This window comes from Chaetodon auriga, chromosome 4 (assembly GCF_051107435.1).
Source record: "Chaetodon auriga isolate fChaAug3 chromosome 4, fChaAug3.hap1, whole genome shotgun sequence".
NCBI classification, from domain to species: Eukaryota; Metazoa; Chordata; class Actinopteri; order Chaetodontiformes; family Chaetodontidae; genus Chaetodon; species Chaetodon auriga.
Window position 1 is genome coordinate 15,633,134 of NC_135077.1, and position 24,326 is coordinate 15,657,459.

General features: G+C 44.2%; 2 protein-coding genes across 2 annotated transcripts; both read right to left on the reverse strand.

Moving 5' to 3' along the window:
• Positions 1-394: 394 nt before the first annotated feature.
• nptxrb (neuronal pentraxin receptor b) lies at positions 395-12,337 on the reverse strand. The gene is made up of 6 exons (XM_076729674.1): positions 12,056-12,337; positions 11,072-11,814; positions 8,345-8,750; positions 7,266-7,507; positions 5,995-6,174; positions 395-2,951 (listed from the first exon to the last, which is right to left on the reverse strand). The coding sequence occupies exons 2-6, from the start codon at positions 11,807-11,809 to the stop codon at positions 2,706-2,708; spliced, it is 1,812 nt and encodes a 603-aa protein (XP_076585789.1). The 5' UTR covers positions 11,810-11,814; positions 12,056-12,337; the 3' UTR covers positions 395-2,705.
• Positions 12,338-15,674: 3,337 nt separating this feature from the next.
• Positions 15,675-23,503, reverse strand: cbx6a (chromobox homolog 6a). Its single transcript, XM_076729675.1, has 5 exons — positions 23,217-23,503; positions 22,202-22,245; positions 21,904-21,969; positions 21,273-21,339; positions 15,675-20,896 (listed from the first exon to the last, which is right to left on the reverse strand). Exons 1-5 carry the CDS (start codon positions 23,283-23,285, stop codon positions 19,619-19,621), a joined length of 1,524 nt encoding a protein of 507 aa, XP_076585790.1. The 5' UTR covers positions 23,286-23,503; the 3' UTR covers positions 15,675-19,618.
• Between the last annotated feature and the right edge of the window lie 823 nt (positions 23,504-24,326).

Genomic DNA, 24,326 nt, shown 5'->3' on the forward strand with positions numbered 1-24,326 from the left:
CTCTGCTGAATACACACACACACACACACACACACACACACACACACGCACACACACACGTGTCAGAGGCAAACTCATCTGACGCCTGAGAGAGGCAGATAATCTAACCTGACTACAGCTAAATGAGATTAGGCTCATACTACACCTGTGTGTGTGTGTGTGTGTGTGTGTGTGTGTGTGTGTGTGTGTGTGTGTTAGGGTCATGATGGTTTACAGTATCCCTGCAGATGCTTATCTGAGGTGTAATCCAGATGATCTGACAGGTGTAAAGAGATCTGTCACCAAACACTGAGCTCACACCCAACACACACACACACACACACACACACACACACACACACATTCATACTAACACACTAATTGCACATATTTTTTGACATAATTTTTTGAGCTAATGTCACAACCATTTTATTTTCATTTTTTTTTATCCACCTATTTCACAATATCATAGAAGATCCATGAAGATGCAAGTAAGGACAAGCGCAACACCGTCACAGCCTTCAACAACCAAAAGCAAGAGAGAGAGAGAGAGAGAGAGACAGAAAGGAGGAGAAGAGAGAGACGACGAAGAAGAAAACAAAAACATTTCACTATTATTTCAGGCATGAGAGCCCAGGCAGGCACTTCACAACTGGGGTGGCAAATTGTATGTGGGGCTGATGTCTTGAGGTAAGAAGTGAACAGAAGCACTGCCTGTACAGTTCACTCTACTGCACGCTGCTGTGAAGAACAGGTTTAGTGTGTTTGTGGGAATCAAACTCTCAGCCCTGACAGTGGGCGCCTTCTTCTACACGAATCAGGAAATTAAACACTTTCTTCTTCTAGGTAAAAAAAAAAGTTACACTACCTCAGAAACATGATTATCTCACAGTCTGAAAACCAGAGAACCGATCTGATTCTGGGGGACATTATATCACAGTTTAAGGTGACATATTCTGCCCAGTACATAGTAACTAACCAATAACCTGTAATCAGGCATGTTTTGGAAGAATTTTGAGACAGCAGCTGGTGCTCCTGTGGCTGAAAATGTGGCTACTTTGAGGTGCTCTCAACAGGAAGACGTATATCATACCTCATTTTTTTTTCTCAGGATAAATAATTAAATCTTAATTCTGCTGTTAGGTCCCATTCATGTCATATGGAGGTTACCTCAATGTCTATTAAATACAATTTACAATACCAGCAAAGTGATAACTATGAGTAGAGCTTTCAGATTATTTAAAAGATGCAATATAGCTTTGCTGTAAATACGTGCCTGAAAATCAAAGTAACATGGATGGCTCACGTTAGGAAAAACATTTCATTCAAGGTAACTGTCAATAATCTTAATTCAACACTATTTTAATCAGATTTTCTAAATTTGCTAAATTACACTCCTCTTAATAAACAAGCTTGAAAATGAAGGAAATTGTTCCTTTAATCCTGCATGACCTAAACATATCATTACGTCTTCTGTAGTCAGAGTTATTAGTGGCAGTTTTGGCCACATACATTTTTATTAAGGGGTAAGTCATGGCAGAAAAAAGGCATCATCGCAGGCAAATTATCAGTGTTAGCTTATTTGTTCTTTAGTTTGCTGAGTCAGATTTTAGGACACACCTTTCTCCCTGTCAAGCATTCTGTGAGGATCTGATTCACCAAAGAGACATCTGTGTGCTTCAGCGTGTGGGGCAGTTTGTGGACGTCGTTAACACATGTTGAGTTTGTTTCTTTAGTGACAGGAAATGTGACTTTGCTCATGCAAATACACTTACATTCCATCAGGTTTACATTCAAGGATACAACACAAGTTTATCAAACTCACTCAGGTTTGTCACAGTTTCGGTGTCTGAATGGTGCGTAGATAGACATCAAGTGTTTATTCCGGAGGTCATTTGAGAGCGCTCCTTCTGTCGGAGTTGCAAGCGAAAATGCTGCAACTTAACTTTGCAGGACGGTGAGTGGCTACAGCAGGGTGAGCAGACTGGCACAGAGCAACATTAGCAGAGATACATCACACAATATACATTTATAAGACCACTGTTTTACCAAGTCATGGTATGCAGAATATGTAGAAAACTTAAAAAGTGCACAGACATTACTCAGCAGGATCATATACAGTTAAAATTGAACAAAACTCATTATGTTTCCCATTGAGTGCTGAAATAAATATAAGCATGACAGCATCAGTTTTAGCATGAAACACAACCATCTGGACACAAGATGAGGAAGGACAACACTTTGTGTCCCTTTGTTGTAAAATTAAGAAACCCTTAGATATGGCATCGTTGAAAGTTCATTCCATAAGTGTATTCAAACCCACCAAAGTCCTCTGCCTGAATAAGCATGTATGACGAACTGGCCCAACAGATTCTTACCTAAAACACAGGGTGGCACATTTAACCAGAGCCAATGATACATTTATTATGGAATGCTTCCATAGCAGTCTTGTTCATGCCACGGGTTCATCCACCCATGCCGTCTTCACTAAGGTGATTCTGTGGCTAAACTCACTGTATCTCACTGCAGAAGTAAACACATGAGCGTGGACACCAACACTAAAAACAAAACAGATACGCCGCTCGAATGGCTTCATAGCTCCATCACACATTTCAGTCCACCGGCAATCAAAATATTAACCCCAATGTGATACACCGTTACACATCTGCGAAGTCGTCTCCTAAATCAAACACAACCACCCACGGCTGACCGCTCCCAGTCACCCTTCACTGTTTGGGGCTGGAGGGGTTGGATCGCTGTGCAGCGTGACACGGGTCCAGGGACTCCTTGGTAGCACCACCATAGACATCTACATCGTGGTCGGTCCAGGGGGCGATGTTGCCCAGCGCTGAGGAGCTGCAGTCGGCCACGGCGGCCACCTCTGCCGGCTTCAGCACCCGATCCCACAGGTTGAACTGGGAAAGCTCCCCGACGAGGGCCTGGGAGGCATCAAAATGCCCGCCCAATGTATCCTGAGGCAGAGGAGTTGGATAAAACAAAGAGTTGAAGGTTGGAATGATAGCATGAATAGCCGAGTATGAGGATGACACAGGGACTTTATCAGGAACTCAGGAACCTTTTCAGGAACTCTTTTAGGAACTTGGGAACTTTATGTGCATTTCAAGTGGAAAAACTAGCTTTTAAAGTGGCAATCTGGAAGATTTCAGTCCTGGTTGATTTGGTGACATCTGTAGTTAGTTGTGGTTACAGCAAATACAGGTCACATAATTCTGGGGGCAGCAAAGCAAACTACTGTCATATTAATAAAGAAGTCAGGCAATAACTGGCCTTTTTCCATCATTCTGTGAACAACTGGGATCTGTTTTTATGCTGCATACGGTGAGTCTGCAGACAGCAGGGCTCAGTGAAACTGAAAGCAGTTTGTTATCTCACAGAAGTTGGAGGTGTGCAGCCTGTTGCCTGCAGCTCTTTGTCTACCAGCTCACTGTGTCTGCTCCTTCTTGTTCCATTACCACTTGGAAACTGATCTGCTGTCAGAAAATGACCATTGTCTTGTTTTGTAGATAGATTTTTGTTGAACAACAGCAGTAAGCGCAAAGCTCACCGACCAACACATTGAATTTCTTGCTATTACTACACAATAAAACCCAACTCATGTTTCACCAGTTACATGCTTTTAATGTGAAGGTGCACCATTTCACCATCACCATTGTGTTACCTCATTTAGCAATAGATAGCGACTTAAAAGACATTTGTGCAAATCAAAATTGGTCCTGCCTGCTCCAAAAGTATTACTTTCCAATGGACCAGGAACTACTGGGGCAAAGCTGAGAGCGGTTAAAGAGGATAGAGCTGCTACAGCATGTATACCAGATTAATTCACACTGTAAGCACACTCTGATCATTGCTATCAAATATGAGGATTTGGGATGGAAAGCCAGCAGGACATAAGTCTCAATAGACCTTATTGTAATGTCAGCCATTTTGGACATTCATCAGGTTGGAGTGGGAAACTCAATGATTACCATTAAAAACATAATAGAAACAAAGGTACCTCAAGATTTCTAAAGTATTTAAGGGGATATATTTGGCCCCAGTTTCTTTATTTATATATCAGCCGTGTAGGTTTCTCCCCATGAATGTGACATAACTGTTTAAGTGACCACCAAAAGCCATACACGTACAGGTTTATTATGGATGAATTAATACTAATAAAAACAGAAAACTACAGCCCTCCTCGGTCAGTTGGTGTACAGTAAGCAGTACTGTGGTCATCTTCTCTGGTTAAATGTGAACGAAACTGTAGAAAAGCTTCATCCATACACAAATATATAGTGTTTTGATGAATCCCCCTAGATAAGATTAAAAATGTTTATCCCCTTGAGAGCACCCTTGTGAGTGGAATGTCCTGGGATTTTCCCAATAAAATCTGGTCAACACATCCATACAAGTGCAGTTCATCATCCATCAACAGAGATTAAAAAAGTGCTCTCTCTCTCTCTCTCTAAAAAAAATATCCATTAAACCAAGTCTTGTTGCATCATTGCAACATCTTGCAGAATTGGACTCCCAGCTCTCTACTTTTTATCCTTTATGCAAGGACGCTGGGCAGCAGAATGAGCTTTGGGTTATTCTTTTGACACCAGGGAGGAGGGATACTGTCAGATTTCATAATGATTACATAATGTGGGTGTCTCACTAATGAAGGGCAGAGGAAGCCCAGCGTGAGGATGAACACACTTAGGTTTCTGTCTGTTTGTGTGTGAAAAGTTAATGGTGCTCCCTTAAAATAAGGCTCCCTGTTTCACTATCCATCCATCCATCCATCCATCCATCCATCCATCCATCCATCCATCCATCCACCAACCTATCCATCCATTCATTTTGATCAACCATCCATCAGTTTGGGTTGTATCAAATAGTTCAAAGCTCATTCATTCATCCATTACGTTGACATTCAAATCCTAAATCAACACTCAGCTTCTTCTTCTTCTTCTTCTTTTTGTTTTCGCATGTCTCTTCATTCTGTTTAAACTTAGTATTTCTGCACAGTTGCACATAAAGATTGGACTCACTAATATTATTCACTTTATACTATTTGGAGAATTGCATTCCAGTGGGGGCTGCATGAGAATGTTTCTGACTCGTGTAATCCAATTTTCAACAACTCCAGAGTCTTGTTAAGTCCAAAAGTCAAGGTTTCAAACAAATAGATCATTTCCAAAATTCACACGTTTTTTTCTAACAAAGCATTCAGATTCAATCCATATTGGTATTTAGTCTTTCAAAAACAGCGTTTTCACTGCAGTCAAAAAAATCTGTCTGCTCTCCTGCTTGCTGCACACAAAGGGAGGCATGCACCTGTATTAAAAGTCCGGTCTAGCAGCAACAAGATTAAGGATACAATTATTATTTCATCATTATATTATGCCTTTATTGGTTTAGCTTGCTGCCTGCATGTATTTATGTTGATGGAACTGATGAGTTTTATTCAGTTAAGAACGCTGATTTAATAAAAAAAAAAAGACTCCAATTTCATTTAACTCTGATGTATCCCATCATTCAAACTGGAATTCTTTTATTTCTTCAGGGTGACGCTGGTCTTAAAATGTACCAACGGACAGTTGAAGCTTCATTTGAAAACCTCAATTTACCTTTTGAATGTGAAAATGTGGCACTTCGTTACCATCAACTGATCATTCATCATCCACCTGTTTATCCATCTATCTGCCCATCCATCCATCAATCCATTGATCATCCATCAGTCGATCTATCCATCCATCCATCCATCCATATATCTGCCCATCATCCATCCATCCATCCATATATCTGCCCATCATCCCTCCATCCATCCATCAACCATCACCGATGACACCACCCAGCAGTCCATTCACTCACCCTTCCCTCAGTTCAATCATCCATCAATTGATAATATCCTAATCCATAATCCATAATATCTGTCCATCCAGTTGTCCATCCCTCCACTGATGCCCCCATCAGCCTATCCATACATCCACCCATTAGTCTACTCATCCATCGATCTGTATATCTCACCTGCTCCTGTCCCAGTATGAGGACTCCTCCTGGTTTGATGGGATGCCAGGCAGCCAGTCCCTCTCCCCTCCCCTTCATCTTCCCCCCCTGGTAGGCCTTCCACACCCCATCCCTCAGGGTCCAGCTGACACAGATGTGCTGCCACTCGTCCTGTGGTAGGGACAGAGGCAGCTGCGCCACCTGCAGGTCAAACAATACAGCAGCCGAGGTTACGCCTTCTCTTTACAAAGAGACTTGTTTGCAAACCCGCTGAGCTTCGACTCATCGAGCTCGGACTCTGCTTGGATATGAGACAAATGTGGGCAGTAATCATGGCAGAATGTGGACACACTGGTTGTTTATGTCAGCAAAACTACACTCTGTGAACAGTTCCATCCTTCCTTCCACCACAGTCAAAATCCCCCACGCCTCTCTGCCATGGGAACTATAAGCGTAAGCACTATAAAAGGTGAGCATTAAAGCACTATATAAAACACCAGCTGCAAAAAGCTTGCCTCTGCGCCGTCTCTCCTCAATAACGCGTGTTTGCCGTGGGCCACAGCACTACAACTGTGAAAAAACAAAAGAAGAACATGGCCTCTCTGGTGCTTAACGCCTTTTAATTCAAGGTTTTTACTTTGGATTGGATCATAGATTCAAAGCAATGTTGCCATTTACTGTTAATTTAATGTTATGGTTGTTTTCTTTGTGATTCTTTTATTTTTCTTTTTGCAATTTAAAAAATTTAATGTGTTATTCAAGGGCACCATCTGTGATAAATAAATGATTTTTAGCTGCAATTAAATGGAATTAAATGATAAGGCTCACACTTTAGGCTATTGTGCACCCAGAGAACCAACCCAAACCTAATATAAAAATGAATCCACATCATATTGACTGAAACAAGAACAGGATATTGTGACATTTCCAGTGTTACTGTTTGTTCTCTTAATCACTCATGTTATACATGGCATAAAAAAGCTGGTTTTCATCACTCATTTTAATCAATGGATTAAAATGAACCATCAACAACTAGCTTGCACTGCTCTGCGGAACAGCATATTAAGTTAATGACTCGCTTGTCAGGCTGCAGCACTTGATTAATGATAAGGAAACCGAGTGGGTACACAATATGAATTCTTTTTCACCAGAAGAAGCAACTGATTTACACAATATAATAAAAATTAACATAACAACATTGCAATTTTTTAAAAAATGGCAGTTAATTTCAAACAGCTAAATTGATCTTTTAACCACTATGAGGAATGGTATGAAAAAACATTGCCGTCTACCTTGTCATTAATGAGCAGCTCCACAGGGTTGTGGACTCCCTGTAGCAGCACCAGCTCATTAGGCTGCCCCGGGACGGAGTAAGAGAAGGGAGTCCCGATTCCCCCTTCTTTGGCCTTCAGCCATACGCAGGCAGTGAAGGCATACATCTCTGTTATCTCTTTTCTCACCAGGCCGTACATGTAGTTGGTTCGCATGGGGAAGGAGAGGACGAAGCCATCAGGGAATGACGGCTCTGTCAGCGCTGTGGAGACACAGGTGAAGGGGATGAAGAGAATCAGTCAGACGGAGAGAGAAAATGGGGAAGGACGGTGCATTAATGGCCGGTTTGTACAAAAACACTGGTACTTCTTCTCTCACTTGTCCCTGTCAGTTTGTGCGCACACACACACACACAGTGCCTGGCAAGAGCACAAGCATTACAGCTAATGATCAGCCTCTCTAACTCGAGGCCACACTGCAGCTCTTAAGGGAGGGAAGATGTAGAGGCAGTCTGAGAGGTCGGGAGAATGACAGAGCTAAAAAGAGAATAGAGAAGTGCTTTTTCTTTCCTTTTCAACCTTCCTCTTTGCACCCCATGAACTCTCAATCTCTCCTCCAGGCTTCCACTCCTCCTCTTATCAAACATGTCTCTCTCCCTCTCTCTCTTTCCACTTTCTATCACTTGTGGATGAAAACCAAGCTCCCAGTTCCCTTGGTTGTTTGTGTTCGAGGAACCTTCACCATCACACGGCCAAAGAAACCAATGTGACAAATGATTTAAGGCAATTTCTTCTTGTTTTCTTGTCTTTTTTTTTTTGCTATATCATTTTTATTTTAGCTCCCAGTCATACGTGACATTTCTCAACCTTCAGCACTCATTAAGCATCTCATTTTAATCCACAGCTTATTCCACTACTGTGATGACCCAGTTCACCCACAGTGCTTATTAAAGTTTCATTTTAGCCCTCTCTTGCCACGCTCTCTTGTACGTCAGCTTGGTAAAGCAGTTGTTTACCACCCTGTGTGCAGCAGCTCCTACATACATCTCTTCCTGCATTTATTTAGCCTGCACTCCATCCTCTTCCTCCCCCAGACTCACTGTGTTCCAGCTCAGTGACGCGGTGGCTGACTGTGTCGATGCCCTGGTTGATCTTCTCATGTTGGCCCTGCGTCTCTTTCCTCATGGCCTGACGCTCCTTCTCCAGCATCTTTATCTTCCTCTCCAGCTCCCCCTCCAGGTCCTCCACCCTCCAGGTGCCCTTTCCACGTCCAGGGGAGGCCTTAGATGGGGGCTTGGAGGCAGGGGAAGCGGGGGAGGCAGGGCGGCGACCCCCTGGGGGAGCCACTGCAGGTGAGGAGGAAGCACTGCCGGTGGGTGGAGCAGGAGCCTTGCCGCTGTTACCAGCTGGGCCGCTGCTGCCACTGCTGCTGCTGCCGCTGCTGCTGCTGCTACCTGCACCCACGGGTGTGTCGGTAAGGTTCAAGGCAGCAGGGCCGATCTCCGCCTGCGACCGAGAGAGAGAGCAAGAAAGAGGAAAAAAAGGTAAAGTAGGCGTCCAAGAAATGATCAAAAACTGAGACTGACAGAGAGCTCAAAAAAGAAATGCAGTGGAGAGAAGAAAACAAGTCAACTGGTCCAAAGAGATGGAAGCAGCCAGGGCAGAAAATCCGTTCGAGTGATGGTAGTCGCAGCTAAAGCTTTTGTTTTCACAGAGGGCTTTGGGTAGTTGTGGTAGTGGAGATAGCAGAAAATGACTGAACGGTCATTTTCATGTCTCCCTCAGGATGAACTGTAGCGCCACCGACAAGGCTTAATTATATCAATGACAGAATCAATGACTAGCACACGTTGAACAAGGTGAAGATTAAATCTGTTAAACATCAGCTTGTTTACATTGTCATTGTGAGCCCAAAGCAGCGTGTGTTTTTTCTTTTCTTTTCTTTTCTTTTTTTTTCTTAGCTGTAGCAGCGGTTGATGTAGTTTTTAGTCGTTGTTCTAGTAGTACTCAAGGTAGTGAGTCGGGTGAGCAATCATAAATTCTCTTGTATTTTTCTCTTATCAAATTAAGTTTTTAAGATCACCTCAGTAATGAAACTGCTAGGCAATCACAGAATGTACAGCATTTCTTATAGAATAGTTTTTCTTTTCTTATGATTTCCTGGTTGCTTTGTGTACTGGTCTGTGTTGCATCTATGGAGCTCGCTGTGTATTTGAATCTGGGTAACGTTCCCATTTGTATTTTCAGAAAAACAAAACAAAACTTTACAAGCTCTGAGATTCTCTCTTATAATTCTTCCCTGATCAGGGTCTACAGGTCGAAAGCTTGGCATTAGATTTAAGCCTGCAGATCTTTTCTCAGGATTAAATGAACAGTAACATCTTGGGTGTTAATCAGGTGTCCACTATTAATGATTATATTGATCAGTTTCATGAAGTGTTGCCCGTGGGAAAAATTCTTACAGGCCTGATTGACAACTGATGGGTGGAGCTGGGGTCAATATAATCGTTGAAAGAGGACATCAGGCCCACATAACTGCTGAAGGTAGAGCAAGAGGGTTTGTGTTTAAGTGGGCTCTTAATTTAATAAGAGACAGAGCTCACCCTGTTTTCTATGAATTGTGTGGCTCTTTGTTCCTGTCTGGTTGCACCCCAGAGGGCTTTAAGAAAAGTAACATAAAAGCAGTGAGAGGAGCTCATTCTTGTCTCTGTAGAAGCATAAATAGAAGCATTTTGCTATTCATGTTAGTCACAGTGTTGGTTTTAAACTGAAACTGCAGGAAAATGAGTAAAACGATGAAGCAGCAACACAGCGAGAGGTGTTGCACTGATGATAGTAGTGGCTCAGCAGTGGCAGTATTAGTATTCACAGCAGAAGTTGAAAAAATAAGGTGTTGGTAAAGCAACAGTAAAGAGAGAGATGCTGCTGTTAATGTGGTTGAGAGGGCGATATATAATATCAACAGAGTTGCTGAGGCAGGACTGGATCCGGCCGTCCAGGATATAAATTCACACTCAGAGACAACCTTGTAACTGACTGTGCTTGGAGAGGTCTGATGCAGCAGTGTGTGTGTGCGGTTATAAGCCTGCCCATGTCTCAATCTCAGCACACACACACACACACACACGCACACACACACACGCACACGCACGCACGCACACACAAGCTGAGAACCTGACTCCCCCCACCACCACCCTCTTTCCTGTCCAGCCAGCTTCATCTTTTATTTATGTCTCTATCCTGCTGTCGGATGCTGAGGGTGGAGGCAGGGTGCGGAGGGGTGTGAGGGCCAGCAGGTGGAAAGATTTCCCATGGGTCCACGGGGAGCGTGCGCATACATGAGGAGCGCCTGTGTCACGAGCCGCTTGTCACAGGAGAGGTGAGGTGAAGATAAAAGAGGGAGAGAAGGATAAAAAGAGGGAGGGAGGGTGTCGAGAGAAAGATCAGGGCTCCTAAGATGATGAACATAGACGGTGCTGCACAGGCCTTCAAACCGTCTCACTGCCATTTCTGTGGCACTTTTCTAATCTGGATCTTTTCATTTTGCTGGTGTCAGTAAGGAAGGCTACTTCTCTAGTTTCAGCAGAGAGGTCTTAAACTGCCCTTCACCGTGGATATCACCCTGACACTGGGACAACAGGCTGTTTAATGGACCAGACACAAATGTAGTCACTGGGGAGCAGTGACTCACCTGGCTAATTCATGAATTTGGTGTCAGTCCAAACATCCTGCTGTCAAACAAAACTCAAACAGGAGGGTGAGCAGCAAGAACAAGAGGTTTTGCCAAAAAGTTTGACAAGCCTGTGTTCAGCCGTATCTTCAGTTACCTCGAGTTTCTCGATGCGGTCCTTCAGGTCCATGATGGCCCTGGCCAGCTCCTCCACTGCCCGCGCCGTCTGCAGCTGCGCCGCGGTGGAGGAGCTCACATCATCCCCGGCCATGACCCGGCGGTTGCCGCTCCATACGCCGATGCTCCGCTCCGGGACGTTCCTCTCGTCCTCCAGGCCGCTCTCACACTCACTCAACTTCCCCGTCAGCTCCCGGATGGTCCTGTGGTCCATGAGGATCTGGTCGTTCTGCTGCAGGACCATCTGCCGGAGCTCCTCCGCGGTGGTCCGGAGGTAAGTCCAGTCTTCATCCCCGGCTCCGTACAGCGGGTCGTCCGCTGGCTGCTGCTTCTGCTCCCGCCGCTGTCTCAGATCTTTAGTCTTACATTCTCCGACCGGCACAGGGGTGCAGATCAGCCGGCTGAAGCTGAACTGTTTCGCGGACCCCCCACCTGTCTCCTCCCCGAGGTTGAGCTCGTTCAAAGTGGGAACCTCCAGGCCGATGCCGCCGAGCCCGTTCCCTCCACCGTAGGACTCGGCGCCGTGCAGCGCTCCCAGCGGTCCGGCATGAGCCACCGATCCGGGCTCCAGTGGCTGGAGCAGCGTCTCCGATGTCAGGGTGCCGTTGTCGCTGAGAGGCGCGGCACGTTTCCGGGGATAAACACTGGCGATGATGCAGATGACCGCGCCGAGGAAGGCCAGGGTGCCCGCTCCCACAAGCACCACCACGAACTTCATGATGACTGTGGAGAGAGACACAGAAGATCACAGCTGAGAGGAAATGCACTTAACAGGAAACAGAAAAACGTCTCCTTCTCCGTGGCTGTAACAGGCTACAGAGAAGAGTATCACTCCGGAGGCTACAGTAACGTGTAGAAAGACTGCATCACCCGCACACTGACACGACCTACATACTAAACTCAGTCCGACACCTCTCAGATCAACTACCACTGCTGCTGTTTGCTGCACAAATGTGACACTTACGTTCAGAAGATGTTTGCTGGAGGCGCTGCTGCGTTCCGCTCGCCGCCCTCTGTGTGTAATATTGATGGCACCGCGCTGTCTGGACCACGGATGCTCCCTCTCCGTCTCGGTGTTGCTAAGCTGCTCTCCTCCGTGCGTTACCATGGGGACCGTGAGGAGAGGAGGAGCGAGGATGTGGGCATGCGTCAGTCAGAGCAGAGGTGAACCTCCAGCAGCAGCGTGAACAAACAAGGCGGTGATGGATCGATGTGCGCAGCGTGTGTGTGTGTGTGCGCAGCGTGTGTGTGTGCGCGCGCGGAAGACATAGAGGCATGGGAAGATGAAGGGAGAACAGAGAGAGTGAGCGAAAGAGGGACGGTTTATGTGTGAATGGTTTGTCATGAAGCTTCTTGATTTTGGTTTGGAGAGACAAAATGCAGAAATAAAATGAAAATAAACTTTTCTGTGCATGCACAATCCACACATCAGGCTCACCCTGTCACACTTCAAATATGCACAGGCTGCTGCATTTATTCAAAGAAGTGACGATAACAAAAAAAAGAGGTCAGTTTATAGTTTGCAGTGAGAGGCAGAGAAAGGAAGATAATGCAGAAGAAGAAGGGAAAACACTGAAAGGTGGGACCCGCTGAGGTTTTTGAGCGAGTAGGAGGAAGAACATGTTTTCCCCAGAGACAGTGCAAACTAAAAACTCACCACTGATGCCAACCGATCCGACCCTGACACAGCAGTCCTCTGCGGCCTTTCCAGCAAACAAACATTCTCACTCAAAAGCTTTCACCAGGTGGATAAACCACTTTTGGAAGGGTTGCTCTTGATTTTAGTCCAGATTAAATAGAGAAATGCGGGACTGGATCTTCTCTCAGCCGGGTGGATTAACCTGCTGCCATTCAGTGAGGCGAACCTGCTAACTAACACAACATTAAAGGGAAACTCCATCCGCACATAACCTGAGATATGAATCCATGATGTTTAATTCATTTGAGGAGTTGCTTTTGTAATGAAATGCCCGAATTCACCATGTTCACCATTAGTGTGTTAGCATCGTAATATTGGCTAGTGAGCACGAAATACAAAGCACAGCTGAGGCTGATGGGAAAACCTTATCTATTTATTTATTTATTTATTTATTTATTTGGTATTTTCCATACAAGTGAGTGTAAAGCACATTGCAGTTTAGTCTTCTGAGGCTGATACACAGCACAAACATCAGTGTCTCTGCGTCCTCTCTCCGTTTTTTGACTGCTGTATTTCAGCAGAAGTCCAGAGGGAAGCTGTCGCTCTTTCATTCAGAAGGACAGATATTTTAGAGAGCTGAGGGTTTTTTTTTTCTGATATAACCTGACCTCATGAAACAAGGTTTAATATATCAGTATGAGCCATCCAAACAAACTTTACATGGGAGTGAAAAGGCTGAAATATTTGCAAAACTGCAGAGAAAAAGTCCTTTTCATCTTTCCTCTTCATGAGTTATGACTTTATTTCTCCTGCGAGGTCTGCAAGGTCTAATCTGTTTTTTTTTTTCTTACTCTGGGAGGTGACTGCACCCGGCCAAGAAATATTCAAGCAAATTGCAAACAAAACCATAACCTGTGGTGTTCACATTTTGGTGTTTGTGTGGATTCAACTAACCAAATATGCTTGAATATGTTAATTATTGAACGTTAGAGGTGATTAGAGGTTAGAGGTGCTGATTTTGTTATAAGACCACACTGTTTTGTTCCATTTCCAGTCTTTATGTAATGCTAAGATAACCAGCTCCTGGTGCTAGCATCATATTTACCTTACACACAACTCTTGGCAAGAGAGCAGAATACACCTCTGGTGGTTTTCATCCTCAAGTCAAACTCTCATAAAGAAGATTACAGTAAACATCCACCACAGCCGGCGGCTCAAATGCCAGTCCAGCCAGGCTTCCCCTGCTGAAACCAGTAGCCCAGATTGTGGATTAATCTCCAGAGGTGGCACACGCACACACACACACAGATGTGGGCCACTCACATCAAACCGGGATGACTATTTTAGCTCCATCTGGCTCATAAGCCCAATGTTATCCTGCCAGGGAGGGAACAGACAAGAGGAAAAAGAGACGAGGGAGCGAATGTATCACCTCTCTGTGTTTTGCATCCATTACAACCGTCTGAACAGAAAGAAACCAGAATAAAACGCTGCCGGTGGAAAACAGGAAAGCTGTTTGAACTGGATGTATGTATTCATCACTGCATCAAAAGAGAAGAATACCCAGGCGTCGTGACCTTAATATCACCCCAGCCTGCACAATCCCTCTGAAAACATGTCAACACAGAGGCTGCTCTGCTCTGCTGCTATGAAAGCACCAAAGCAGCTCAACAGCGTCTCTCTGTGGGATAACTGGGAACTACAGCAGGAATGTGCTGTTAGCAGCAGGAGGATTCAAGAAAGAAGCTGAGAGCTGGATTTAGCTTAGATTTATTTATTTTTTTCTTTTTACTCCTTGTATTTTTCTTGTATGCACTTTGCACATTTAGGATGTGACTTATCTTTAAAAAGCATGTTTACAGCTCGTGTCTACTCGGCTGTTCATTGCTCACAGATTCAGGCTTTAAAGCAGCACTAATCAATATTTTTATATCAGCAATGGATGAAATCACTGTTTAAACAGAAAGGTTTCGCTCATAGTCATGAACACATGGATAATTATCACTCGACTCAGTTCACCTCAGCTAAAGGGAGACTTTTAGCTTCTTTTAAATCAATTGTGACTTCTTTTTTTTGGTTCACTTTCAGCCCTCTCATCAACCTCATGTTCAACCGTGGGAGCAGCTGTTCTCAGTGAAGAAAGCTCTAAAAACTCACTGTACAGCACCCGCTTAGCACCAAACAGCAGACACAGGCAGCGACTGGCTGGTGAATATTGTGGAGCATTTATTGTAGCAGGGTCAGACATTTCCCTCAGCGGTTGGTGGAGACCAACAGAGCAGAAAGGAGAGCGAATATTGAACTTACATTAACCAGGTGGCCTGAAACACGACTCCAAATTAATGCTAATGTTGCTCTGTGCCTGCTTAGTACATAAACAGGCAATTTGTTGCATTAACTTTATAAGGTGATAATACTGTCAGTGCTGTTTCCAGTCTGTTGCCCTGCCCCCATGTGTCCAAAAGTTCAGAAAGTTCACCCTTGATGTCCTTTTATTAACTCATCTTCCTTTTCTGCCTGTTATTGGTCATCAGTGGACATGGTAGTTTACATACTAAACCAGGCTAATTCTCTCTTCTCACTGCAGCACTGAACTGTGTGAGATTATCTGTGTGAACTTGTGTCTGATTAAAATTGAAGACTGAATATTTTTTGTCTTGCACTGAAGTTTCAAACACTACAAGAAGATAACCTTGGTTGCAGCTTAAGATCTGTTCAGCTTTAAAGCTGCCCAACACTTAAATCCTATTTATTTATTGCAGGGACATCACAAAAATAAAAACTTTAATTCCTGCAATTGTTAATTCAGCATTTTACACTTACACCATGACCTGGGCATGTTTCCTAGAGGTTAGTTCCTTCACACTGCTGCCCCCTCACCCAACATTCAGTCTACACAGACGCACCAACATGCAGGACGACGGCTGAAAAAGAACAAAGCAAATTCCTTTTTAAAGAGCTTTTAATTAAAAGCCTTATACAAGAAACACACTGAAAGCAACACCAGTAACAGGTAACATGACACTGAATACATAATCTGTACAATAAGGGTTTGCAAAACATGCTTCAAAAGTTCAGATACATTACAATGTCATTATCCTCCACCTCCTGATCATTACCATCAATACAATGTACATTATTCATATTAGCATTAAACTGGACAAAACTGCAGTCTTGACACATTAAAATCAGTCAGAGTTTGCCTTCTGATCAAACCCATATTGAACTATCAAAAAAATGGCATTCAAATAAAACAGCATCACATTAACATTATGCATATTTAAAAAAAAAAAAAAAGTATTAAAGTACAGTACAAAGGAAAAAAAGGCTTAAAAAGCACAAATTCATTGAGCGTCTTTATCCATACATTTAAAGGATCCTTCCTTTTTTTCCAATGAGTGCCACATAAATCTAGCACTTCAAATTACATCACATATAAACGTAAAACAATTCCAAAGGGGGAAAAAAAAAAGGCTTAAAAAAAGTAAAATAATAAAATCAAGAGCCCTATTTGGTTGAAAGATAGGCCACTAAGTTGAGTTGTGCTACCCCATATGAGAACAAAAAAAAGAAGGAAAACATTGCTATCACCTGTTGGAAACATCGCCTAGCAGCCTAATACCTTACACATCTACCAACTGCAAGTCACTTCTATCCACCACTTAAAGATATTAAAGATATATTAGACGAAAAAATCTATTCCAAATCACGATATATCCATCTGGAGAAGAAAATGATCCTTCATCTGTGTCTGGAAACTCAGTCTGCGTTTTCACTTGGCCAAATAAGGATTTAAGTTAAGTAGTGTCCTTTTTTTTTTTTAAAGTACCTCAATTTGAATTTAAGATAGAGGCTATTTCTTTTCTTCATATAATGGATGTGTCACTTTGGAATAAATCCTTCCACATGTAACCTATGAGAGTATTGAAACAGTATTGACAACGACGAGAACCATCCAGTACATGACAGGAGAGGAGGCGACATCTTCCTCGTCTGTTAATGAAGACATAGAGAACGCTGTGTTTGCAACCAAATGAGACATCTTTCAGGGTTATTACTGTTTGTAATACTGAAATCTTTATCTGTACCACCAAAGTCATGGCAGGTAAGGAAGTATTCTTCATCTTTTTTTTTTTTTTTAGCATGTAAGAGGCTGAGTAAGACGAGGTAAAGGTCGCCTGGAGTGCAGCTGGGGTTGAACGGAGCAGCTATAAGGCAACACATGCGGAAGATTTTTAATATTGTAACACACAGATACACCAGAGTGAGAGCCAAGGTCTGGGGAGGTCTGGGAAGAGCAGGCAGCACCAGAAAAAGGTTTAGAGATTGGGTGCGAAAGGCCAGGTTTCTTTTGAAGTACTTCAGGTGCACTTGAAGGTCAAAACCATTGAACACGTTCAAGCTTTCAGGCATTTAGCTGGAAACAACCTGCAGCCAACGAGCTCGGCAGAGGTTCGCAGTCAACGGCGGTGGGCTAAGATCACACCTTCTGAGATGGACCACTGGACACGCTTTAGACACGATGCCACTGAAAGACAGCACATCGGATGGGTTTGGAGAAAACAACAGCCTTTGCTTCCTGGTCAGAAAACAACAGGCGCTGAAGTTGAATTTTGCCATCGTAAAAAAAGGTAAAAGCAGCAAGGCGCGAAACGTAACACTGTCAGCCAGTATGGCAGAAATGAAGCACTGATCGATTGTAACCTGGTTAAGTGGCTAGAGAAGTACAGAGAAGATGCATTTATCAGCCACAGACAACGATCATTTGTCAGGAGGCAATTTCCCACAAGAGACAACAGCAGCAAGAGAGGATGTTTCTCATGTTTGAGCGCGGTGCGTCAACGCACCCTTGGGTCTAAGTCCTCATGGCTCCTCTCTGTATGCGCTCAAGAGCACTGCGTAACCACAAGTAAGGAAATTCAGGTCAAAGGTCATGGTCTGAAACCAGGACACAGTGCTTTGCTCACAGAGAGCCAAAACAGGAACGCAACACAGAGTCATCTGGTTCAGAGACACTTTTGTTACTCTGAAGCCTTCATCCAAGAACACCCCATTTTGTTGAATGCTGGGCCAAACAAACCTGCAACACAGTGTTCTCGCTGCAAGCAGCATTACCAGAGACAGTAGCTGAGCTCTGAAAGGCAACGACAACTGTCAGCAGTTTCACTTGTGGTCTGCAGCGCATTTTAAGCAGTTTTGGTAACAAGTTAACTTCCCGTTAACTCTTATCGTCCACTACAAAAACATCAGCAGAGATACTGAAACCTGTCATACCATTGCTTCTGACACAACTTGATTGTAACTAGAGAAAACATTCTTCACTGCACATGATACAAGTTAGGAACAAATGCTGAAGCTGCGTCCACATTGTTGGGAAAAAAAACGCATTTAATGGAAAAGTTCTACAAAGATTCCTTATGTCCCATAGATACCAAAACTCGACCGCATTTCTGTTTATATTAGGACATTCTGTATCCAAAATCCCCCGTCACAGTCACTTAAAGCATTAGCATGCTTAACAGACAGGCAGTGGGTAAATGAACAGAAAAAAAGACAACCTTTGTCCTCTAATTCCTGGCCTGATTCAGTTTCTTTGGCCCTGTGAGTGGCAGGAGGAGACTGAGCCATGCTACATGAGCCGCTTCCCTTCAAACTTGAGACCATAATAATAAAGCACTGTTAGCTACAAGTCTGACCAGCAACATCCAAAGGAACAAAGGAGGGGATAAAGCTGTTTGCTCTAACCGCCAAAGTGGAAGTGAAACAGGCAAACTTACCGGTCGCTATTGATTTTTACAAGCCCAAACCGCCTGGATACATGAACCGCAGACTTCAAACAACTGCCAAGTAGCTCAAAGGTTCAGCAAACTGCTATTTTTAGCTGCATTTGGTTGGTGGCTTTGGCCTGAAGTGTGTTCAGCTCACGGACCTTCTAGACCTTGACAAGTTGAGAAGCTATTAGCACGTATCTGGCATAGAGAAAAAAATTCACAACTAACTTCAGGCCAGTTTAGAGTCTTGGCGGACATCGCAGAGTTAAAGAAGGTGGTGGGTTCGTGAGAAAACAAGGCAAGCAGGGAAAGACGGCAAGGACAGCAATAACTTAAAAACTATTGTTTTGTATATTCTTTTGCAGCTTTTAAGGTTGTGCGTGCATATAAATACTTACTCATACTGTATGTATATGCATGTGCGTTCAAGAGAGCAAGAGGAAAAGGCCTTGAAAAATTGATGAACTACATAAAATAGGTCATTTTCGATGCAGTCAAGTGCATTGCATTTACCTCGCTGTATTGATGCAATATATGAGAGTCCAACTGTGTTAAGTGCAAAAACACATCACCTCATTTATCATTAACAAGCTGGACCTCCAATGAGACAAGGGGGCAGGAAATTGGCATAACACCTGAAGGCTGTCAGTAACGGCCTCCGCAGCAGGGCCTGAATCTAAATAGAATTTGTTTCTGAGCTTGATAAACGCTCACCCCACACACCACATGGGGTGAGTGCTTCACTTTTTGGACAATTTTTTCATCACACCAAACAAGCTGAACTCAGCATGTCTGAATGCAAGTCAAAGAAAACAAATAGCATTTCCATCCAGGTCCGCTTCAAAGAGTCAGTGCTGTGCAAGTGGACAAAATATGGCAATTTAAGTGAAAGGAAGGGCGTATTAGCTGCCCCTTTTCAGATTTATACACTTCTTTTTTAAAAAAAATATGCTCTTTTTTACTATTCAATGGCTGGGCGGTGTTAAGTTACATTACATTTCATTAATTGTTACACAAATATGGACACACCTTTTAGGAAAAGGTAGGAGGGGGCTGACGTGGCAACACTGGCGTCATATTTCTTTCCGTCATCAATGGCAATCGACTTCATGATCTTCTATGGCTTGGGTGGGGAGGGGTCATCAGAGGGTGCGCTGGGGGGAGGGGAGGAGGCGTCTTCGGGGCTAGCGGAGGGCGAGGCGGGGCAGGAGGCAGGTGAGGGGAACTCTTTTATGGTGACGGTGACCAGGTTGGTGGTGACGTCTGTGACCACAACATCCTTGCAGCTCGGAGCCATTTCAGGGTGCCAGTCGGGGTCTCCCTCGGCAGGCACCCTTTTGGGTTCGGCAGGGGCAGAACTCTGGTCCGCAGGGGTGACAGAAGAAGGTGCAGTGGGCAGCAGGCGTTTAGCCCTGCGCGGACGAGGATTTTTTCTGCCTCCTTCAGGGGGCGCAGAGCGGTCTGGGGCACCGTCCTCTCCTTCATCTTCCAAGGAAGAAGAGGGTGAGGAGGGGAGGAAGGGGGATGCTGATGCCACGGGGTCCGCATCTGAGGACAGGGCAGGAGCAGTTGGCTTGGCACTCTGGCCTTTCTGCGTCTCTGTGTGAGGTGTACTGGACTTGGGACCCTCGCTGGAAGGTGAGGCTCCAGTGGAGGGCTGGGACTGAGCAGCTGAGGTGTTGGTGTTTCCTTCAGAGCCACTGGAGCTGGAAGGAGAAGGAGGTGACTGGTACTGGGAGGAAGTGGAGTGGGTGTCTCTGGCCCCTGTGCTCGAGCAAGACCCTGGGTGGGAGTGAAAGGGCAGAGGGCCACCACACTGCAGCCCAAATGGCGTCCCATACATCGGGAACCCCAGCATCTTCAGAGGGGGCTGGAAAGGTCTATAAGGTGCCTCTCCCTTCTTCCCAATGATGCGATTGCGGGAAGGGATGTTTTGGCGTCCTGCTGTAACATTCCTGCCGCCTGCAGCTGAGCCACCCCGGCCCGGCTTATCAATGACCTTCAGGTTGAGGATGATCCGACCTCTCTTGACCTCCCGAGGTTTGACTCTACGGTTGAGGATGCGTACGGTCTCGGAGAAGGGGGAGACATGCAGGCGGGAGGGGAAGCCGCTGGGGTTGGAGAAGGTGGACGCCAAGGGGTCTGAGCGGGGCAAAGGGCGCCTGGACATGCGGTGGCATCGGTGAATGTCTTTCTTCAGCTTGTGGGTGGCTGCAAGGGAATTGAGTTTAGGAGAGGGTGCCATGGTTGAGGAAGAGGAGGACGAAGATGCTAATTGATGAGGTGAGGCAGAGGAGGAAGGAGTTGCTCGGCTGGAAGTGGACGAAGAGGAGTGCGATGCAGTCTGCCGGGCTTTTGAGGCTCGGCTGCTTGACTCTCTTTTCTGAGCACGAGCCTGAGGAAGATGATTAAGAATTACAGAAGCCATTTTTGCAGTCTGAGCGTTTTTTTTTTTTTTTTTTTAAATCTGCATCCTGCACCACTAGTTGCACTGAGTTGGGACGCTGTTTAAAACGTCAATTCAAACAGAACGAATTGTGTTTACTGACAACGGTTTTACACTGCTTTTTTGGAGTCAAAGTTACACAATAATTAAATTTCAAACAAGCTAGAAAAACCTGCATCAAGTGGGTTGAACTCTCAGAAAGATGCTGCTACCTTTAATTTCCAATTAAAACAGGACTTTTTTTTAGTAGAGATTTTCAGGTCATTTTAAAAGACTTTAGAGACTCATCTTCATGCATAAACATTAAAACATGCATAAACTGTACCTTCATGACAAAGTTTTTGGGTTTTGGCCCCCTTTTCTTTGGCCCATGCAACTCTCTTTCCCGTTCCCTATAAAAAGGAAATGAAAGTTAGACAGATCACAAAAGTTAAGGCAGTCTTAAAAAAAGAAACACCACGAAGAGAGAAACTCTAACAAATCAAAAGAATACAGTGATGAAAGCTGTGGGTGTGTGAAAGCAGAGCGGTTGGTCACAGAGAACATCTGACGCCATGTTTGAACACAGCCAGATTCTCTGTCTTCACATGTCCACTTTAGTTTCCATTTGATGTGTCTTTTCAGTTTTGTCTGTTTTATAGCGTCCGTTTCAATTTACTGTAAACATCTACGCTCTGTGAGCAGCACAAGGCTTTCAAGTGGCTGGGCTGAAGACATAAAGGACATTTAACAATCCGGAAGAGGAAAGAATGAGGAAGAGAAGGACACAGATGAGAAAGCAAGCAGAAGCACAAACCAGTAAAATACATGGGAGCCAACAATTAAAAAATCAAATTAGGACTGTGAACATTTGAAGTTAGGAGCCAAAATCCGAAGCATAGCAGGCAATGACAGACATAACACTATGCAACATGAGACTGTGCATGTACTCTTTATTATGTTTTGCCATTACTCACTTCTGCTCAAAGCCCAGTATCAGCCTATCATCCAGAATATTCTCCTCTGGCTCCCAAGTGCTGTGCCTAAACAAGGAAACAAGGATGAAGCAACATGGAGACACACAACAAGGACTTTTTCTTTTTCTTTTTTTTTTTTTAACCACAAAAGACTTTTGCACCAAAGTGGAATTAATCCAAATTTTCAATTTAATGTGAGGACATTAAAAAGGGCAGAACAACACAGACACATGCCCGACTTTAAAGAGGCTGAGAGCAGTCAACTTCCATTTAAGTCAAAGTTAAGAGAAGCACTTACTTCATTGCCCATCCTTTCCATTTTACCAGGTATTCAAGTCGTCCCTACAAGAAAAAGGCAGATGGATTAACAAAAACAGCTGGGATACCACAACATGGACAACTGATTTCTTCACAAAAAAATCCTTTAAATCTGGAACTCTTCTGCAGCAGAGGCCTTTTTTTTGGTGTCGAGTCTTTAGATTTTAATGTGTCCACAGATTAAGATCATGCCCGTTTCTCATGAAACCCAACACAATTTTATCATATAATATATAATAACGTGTGTGAAGAGGTCATCTCAAACTAAAATATGCTATTCCTGCTTTTGTGCAAATGTTTGGATCACTTCGATTTCACAAGAAGAAGGGGCGAAACTATGAAGTTCAAAAGTATCTGCCTGCTGGTTGATATGCGTACCAGCCACTTAAGATGGGATCCCACCACGATTCAAGGGGTCTTTTCCTGCATACAAGCCTTACTTGGGTGATAAAACTCAGAAACTATCAGAAGTCCTTCATCAACTGTAGCTGATACACTTCTTTCTCATCAACAGTCGAGGATTACAAGGGCCACTGTTTTGGGAACCATCTTTCCAAGCTGAAGAAGAAAGCAGTAGCCTCCGAAAGGCTTTAATGTGGGTGCTACATATACCTCAGGATGTAAAATTTAGACTGTGGCCGTATAGCCTTAGCTGCCATTAGCTGGCAGAGAAATCGGGCCCCTCCATTTCATAGCACAGCCCTCATCCCATCGGCTGGGCTGCCTTGTTCTGCAGCTAGCCCCTTCTTTGTGTCGCTGTTTTTATTGCCCTGCTAATGCCTGAATATACGAGCCATGACTGATAGCCTCGCTAGTTAGCTTCTAGCTAACTCTGACTAGCAAAGTAAAGGCATCCGCCAGCCAGCCAGGCCTCCATTGCATTGCATAGGCACAAGAAGACGAGTCTATAGACCGGAGCAATGCCGTGCCGTGCTGACCACGGCCAACATCTGCGGGAAGTCAAAATACGCGGGACGGCGGCGGCTGTAACTCACCTTACGAACGCGGCGCTTCAGTATGGCTTCCGCGGCGAAAATGCGATCTCCCGCCGCCGACAGCTCCATCTTTCATGCCCGAACTACGCTACCTGTCTCTGTTTTCCTCTCTCCAGACGTCAAGCACTGCTGTCTGCTCAGGCCGACCACAGCCAAACTGTGTGAGAGGCAGCAGCAGCAGCACACACACACACACACACACACACACACACACACACACACACACACACACACACACACACACACACACACACACACACACACCACGACAGCAGCAGCGGCGGCGCGGCCAGCCTGCTATCTGTCACGTGGCCGGGTTCAGCCCCTTTCGTCGTCCTGGCAACGATGAAGACACTCACGAGGATGCGAAGAACCGCGCGCTGCTGTGAACTGATCGTCTTCATGATAACGGGCGGTGCTATGCTAACTCCTCCCTGAAACACACGAAAACTTACAGTTTCCCATATTATTGATGCTAGTGATATTATTACTAATCTGCTGATTACATTCCTTGGTAGCAGCCGACTCGAGCAAGTTTTAATACCAAACTCACCTCTGTCCTGGGTCTGCCATTTTTATCTGTTATTATTGTGGTCATTTATGTTATATTTAGGCTATTATTGACTTGTCAAGGCTTTTGCCCAATACACTATTTTCACAGCACATATTTTGTCATCGTAGGTAAAGGACAGGTGTTACTATTTGGTAAGTGACAGTGAGCCAGCATGCACAATCCCAGGACCCTTAACATGAAGGCATTGAATTAAATTTAGTCATCAGTAATTCTGTTATTTTTATCTGTGATGTTAAAACATTTTGAATTTAAAAGTAACAGAAACTGAACATCTACCATCTTTTATAACATGTCCCCTGATTGCCAAGACATTTTTTATATACAGTCTATACACAATTATAAATTTCCAGAAAAATTACAGAAGACATGACCTCATTTTCTTCCTTACTAACATTAACTAAGAAGCAATTAAAAAAAATTCTAAGCTTTTTTTAATCTTTGGCCACTGGTGCTTTTGTATATAACTTACTGTATATTTATATATACACCTATGTTTTCCACATGCTTGTGTCAACAACAGTCCTGTCTATTCATTA

Bases quoted from the DNA above. Each gene is read 5' to 3' on its own strand.
- nptxrb (XM_076729674.1), bottom strand. From the start codon at position 11,809: ATGAAGTTCGTGGTGGTGCTTGTGGGAGCGGGCACCCTGGCCTTCCTC. The intron at 7,508-8,344 runs GTGAGTCTGGGG...GTGTCTCCACAG, and splicing joins CGTCACTGAGCTGGAACACA to CGCTGACAGAGCCGTCATTC. The intron at 6,175-7,265 runs GTAGACGGCAAT...TTTGACCTGCAG, and splicing joins AGCTGCTCATTAATGACAAG to GTGGCGCAGCTGCCTCTGTC.
- cbx6a (XM_076729675.1), bottom strand. From the start codon at position 23,285: ATGGAGCTGTCGGCGGCGGGAGATCGCATTTTCGCCGCGGAAGCCATA. The intron at 22,246-23,216 runs GTGAGTTACAGC...TTTTTCTTGTAG, and splicing joins TGAAGCGCCGCGTTCGTAAG to GGACGACTTGAATACCTGGT. The intron at 21,340-21,903 runs GTGAGTAATGGC...TCCTTTTTATAG, and splicing joins ATACTGGGCTTTGAGCAGAA to GGAACGGGAAAGAGAGTTGC.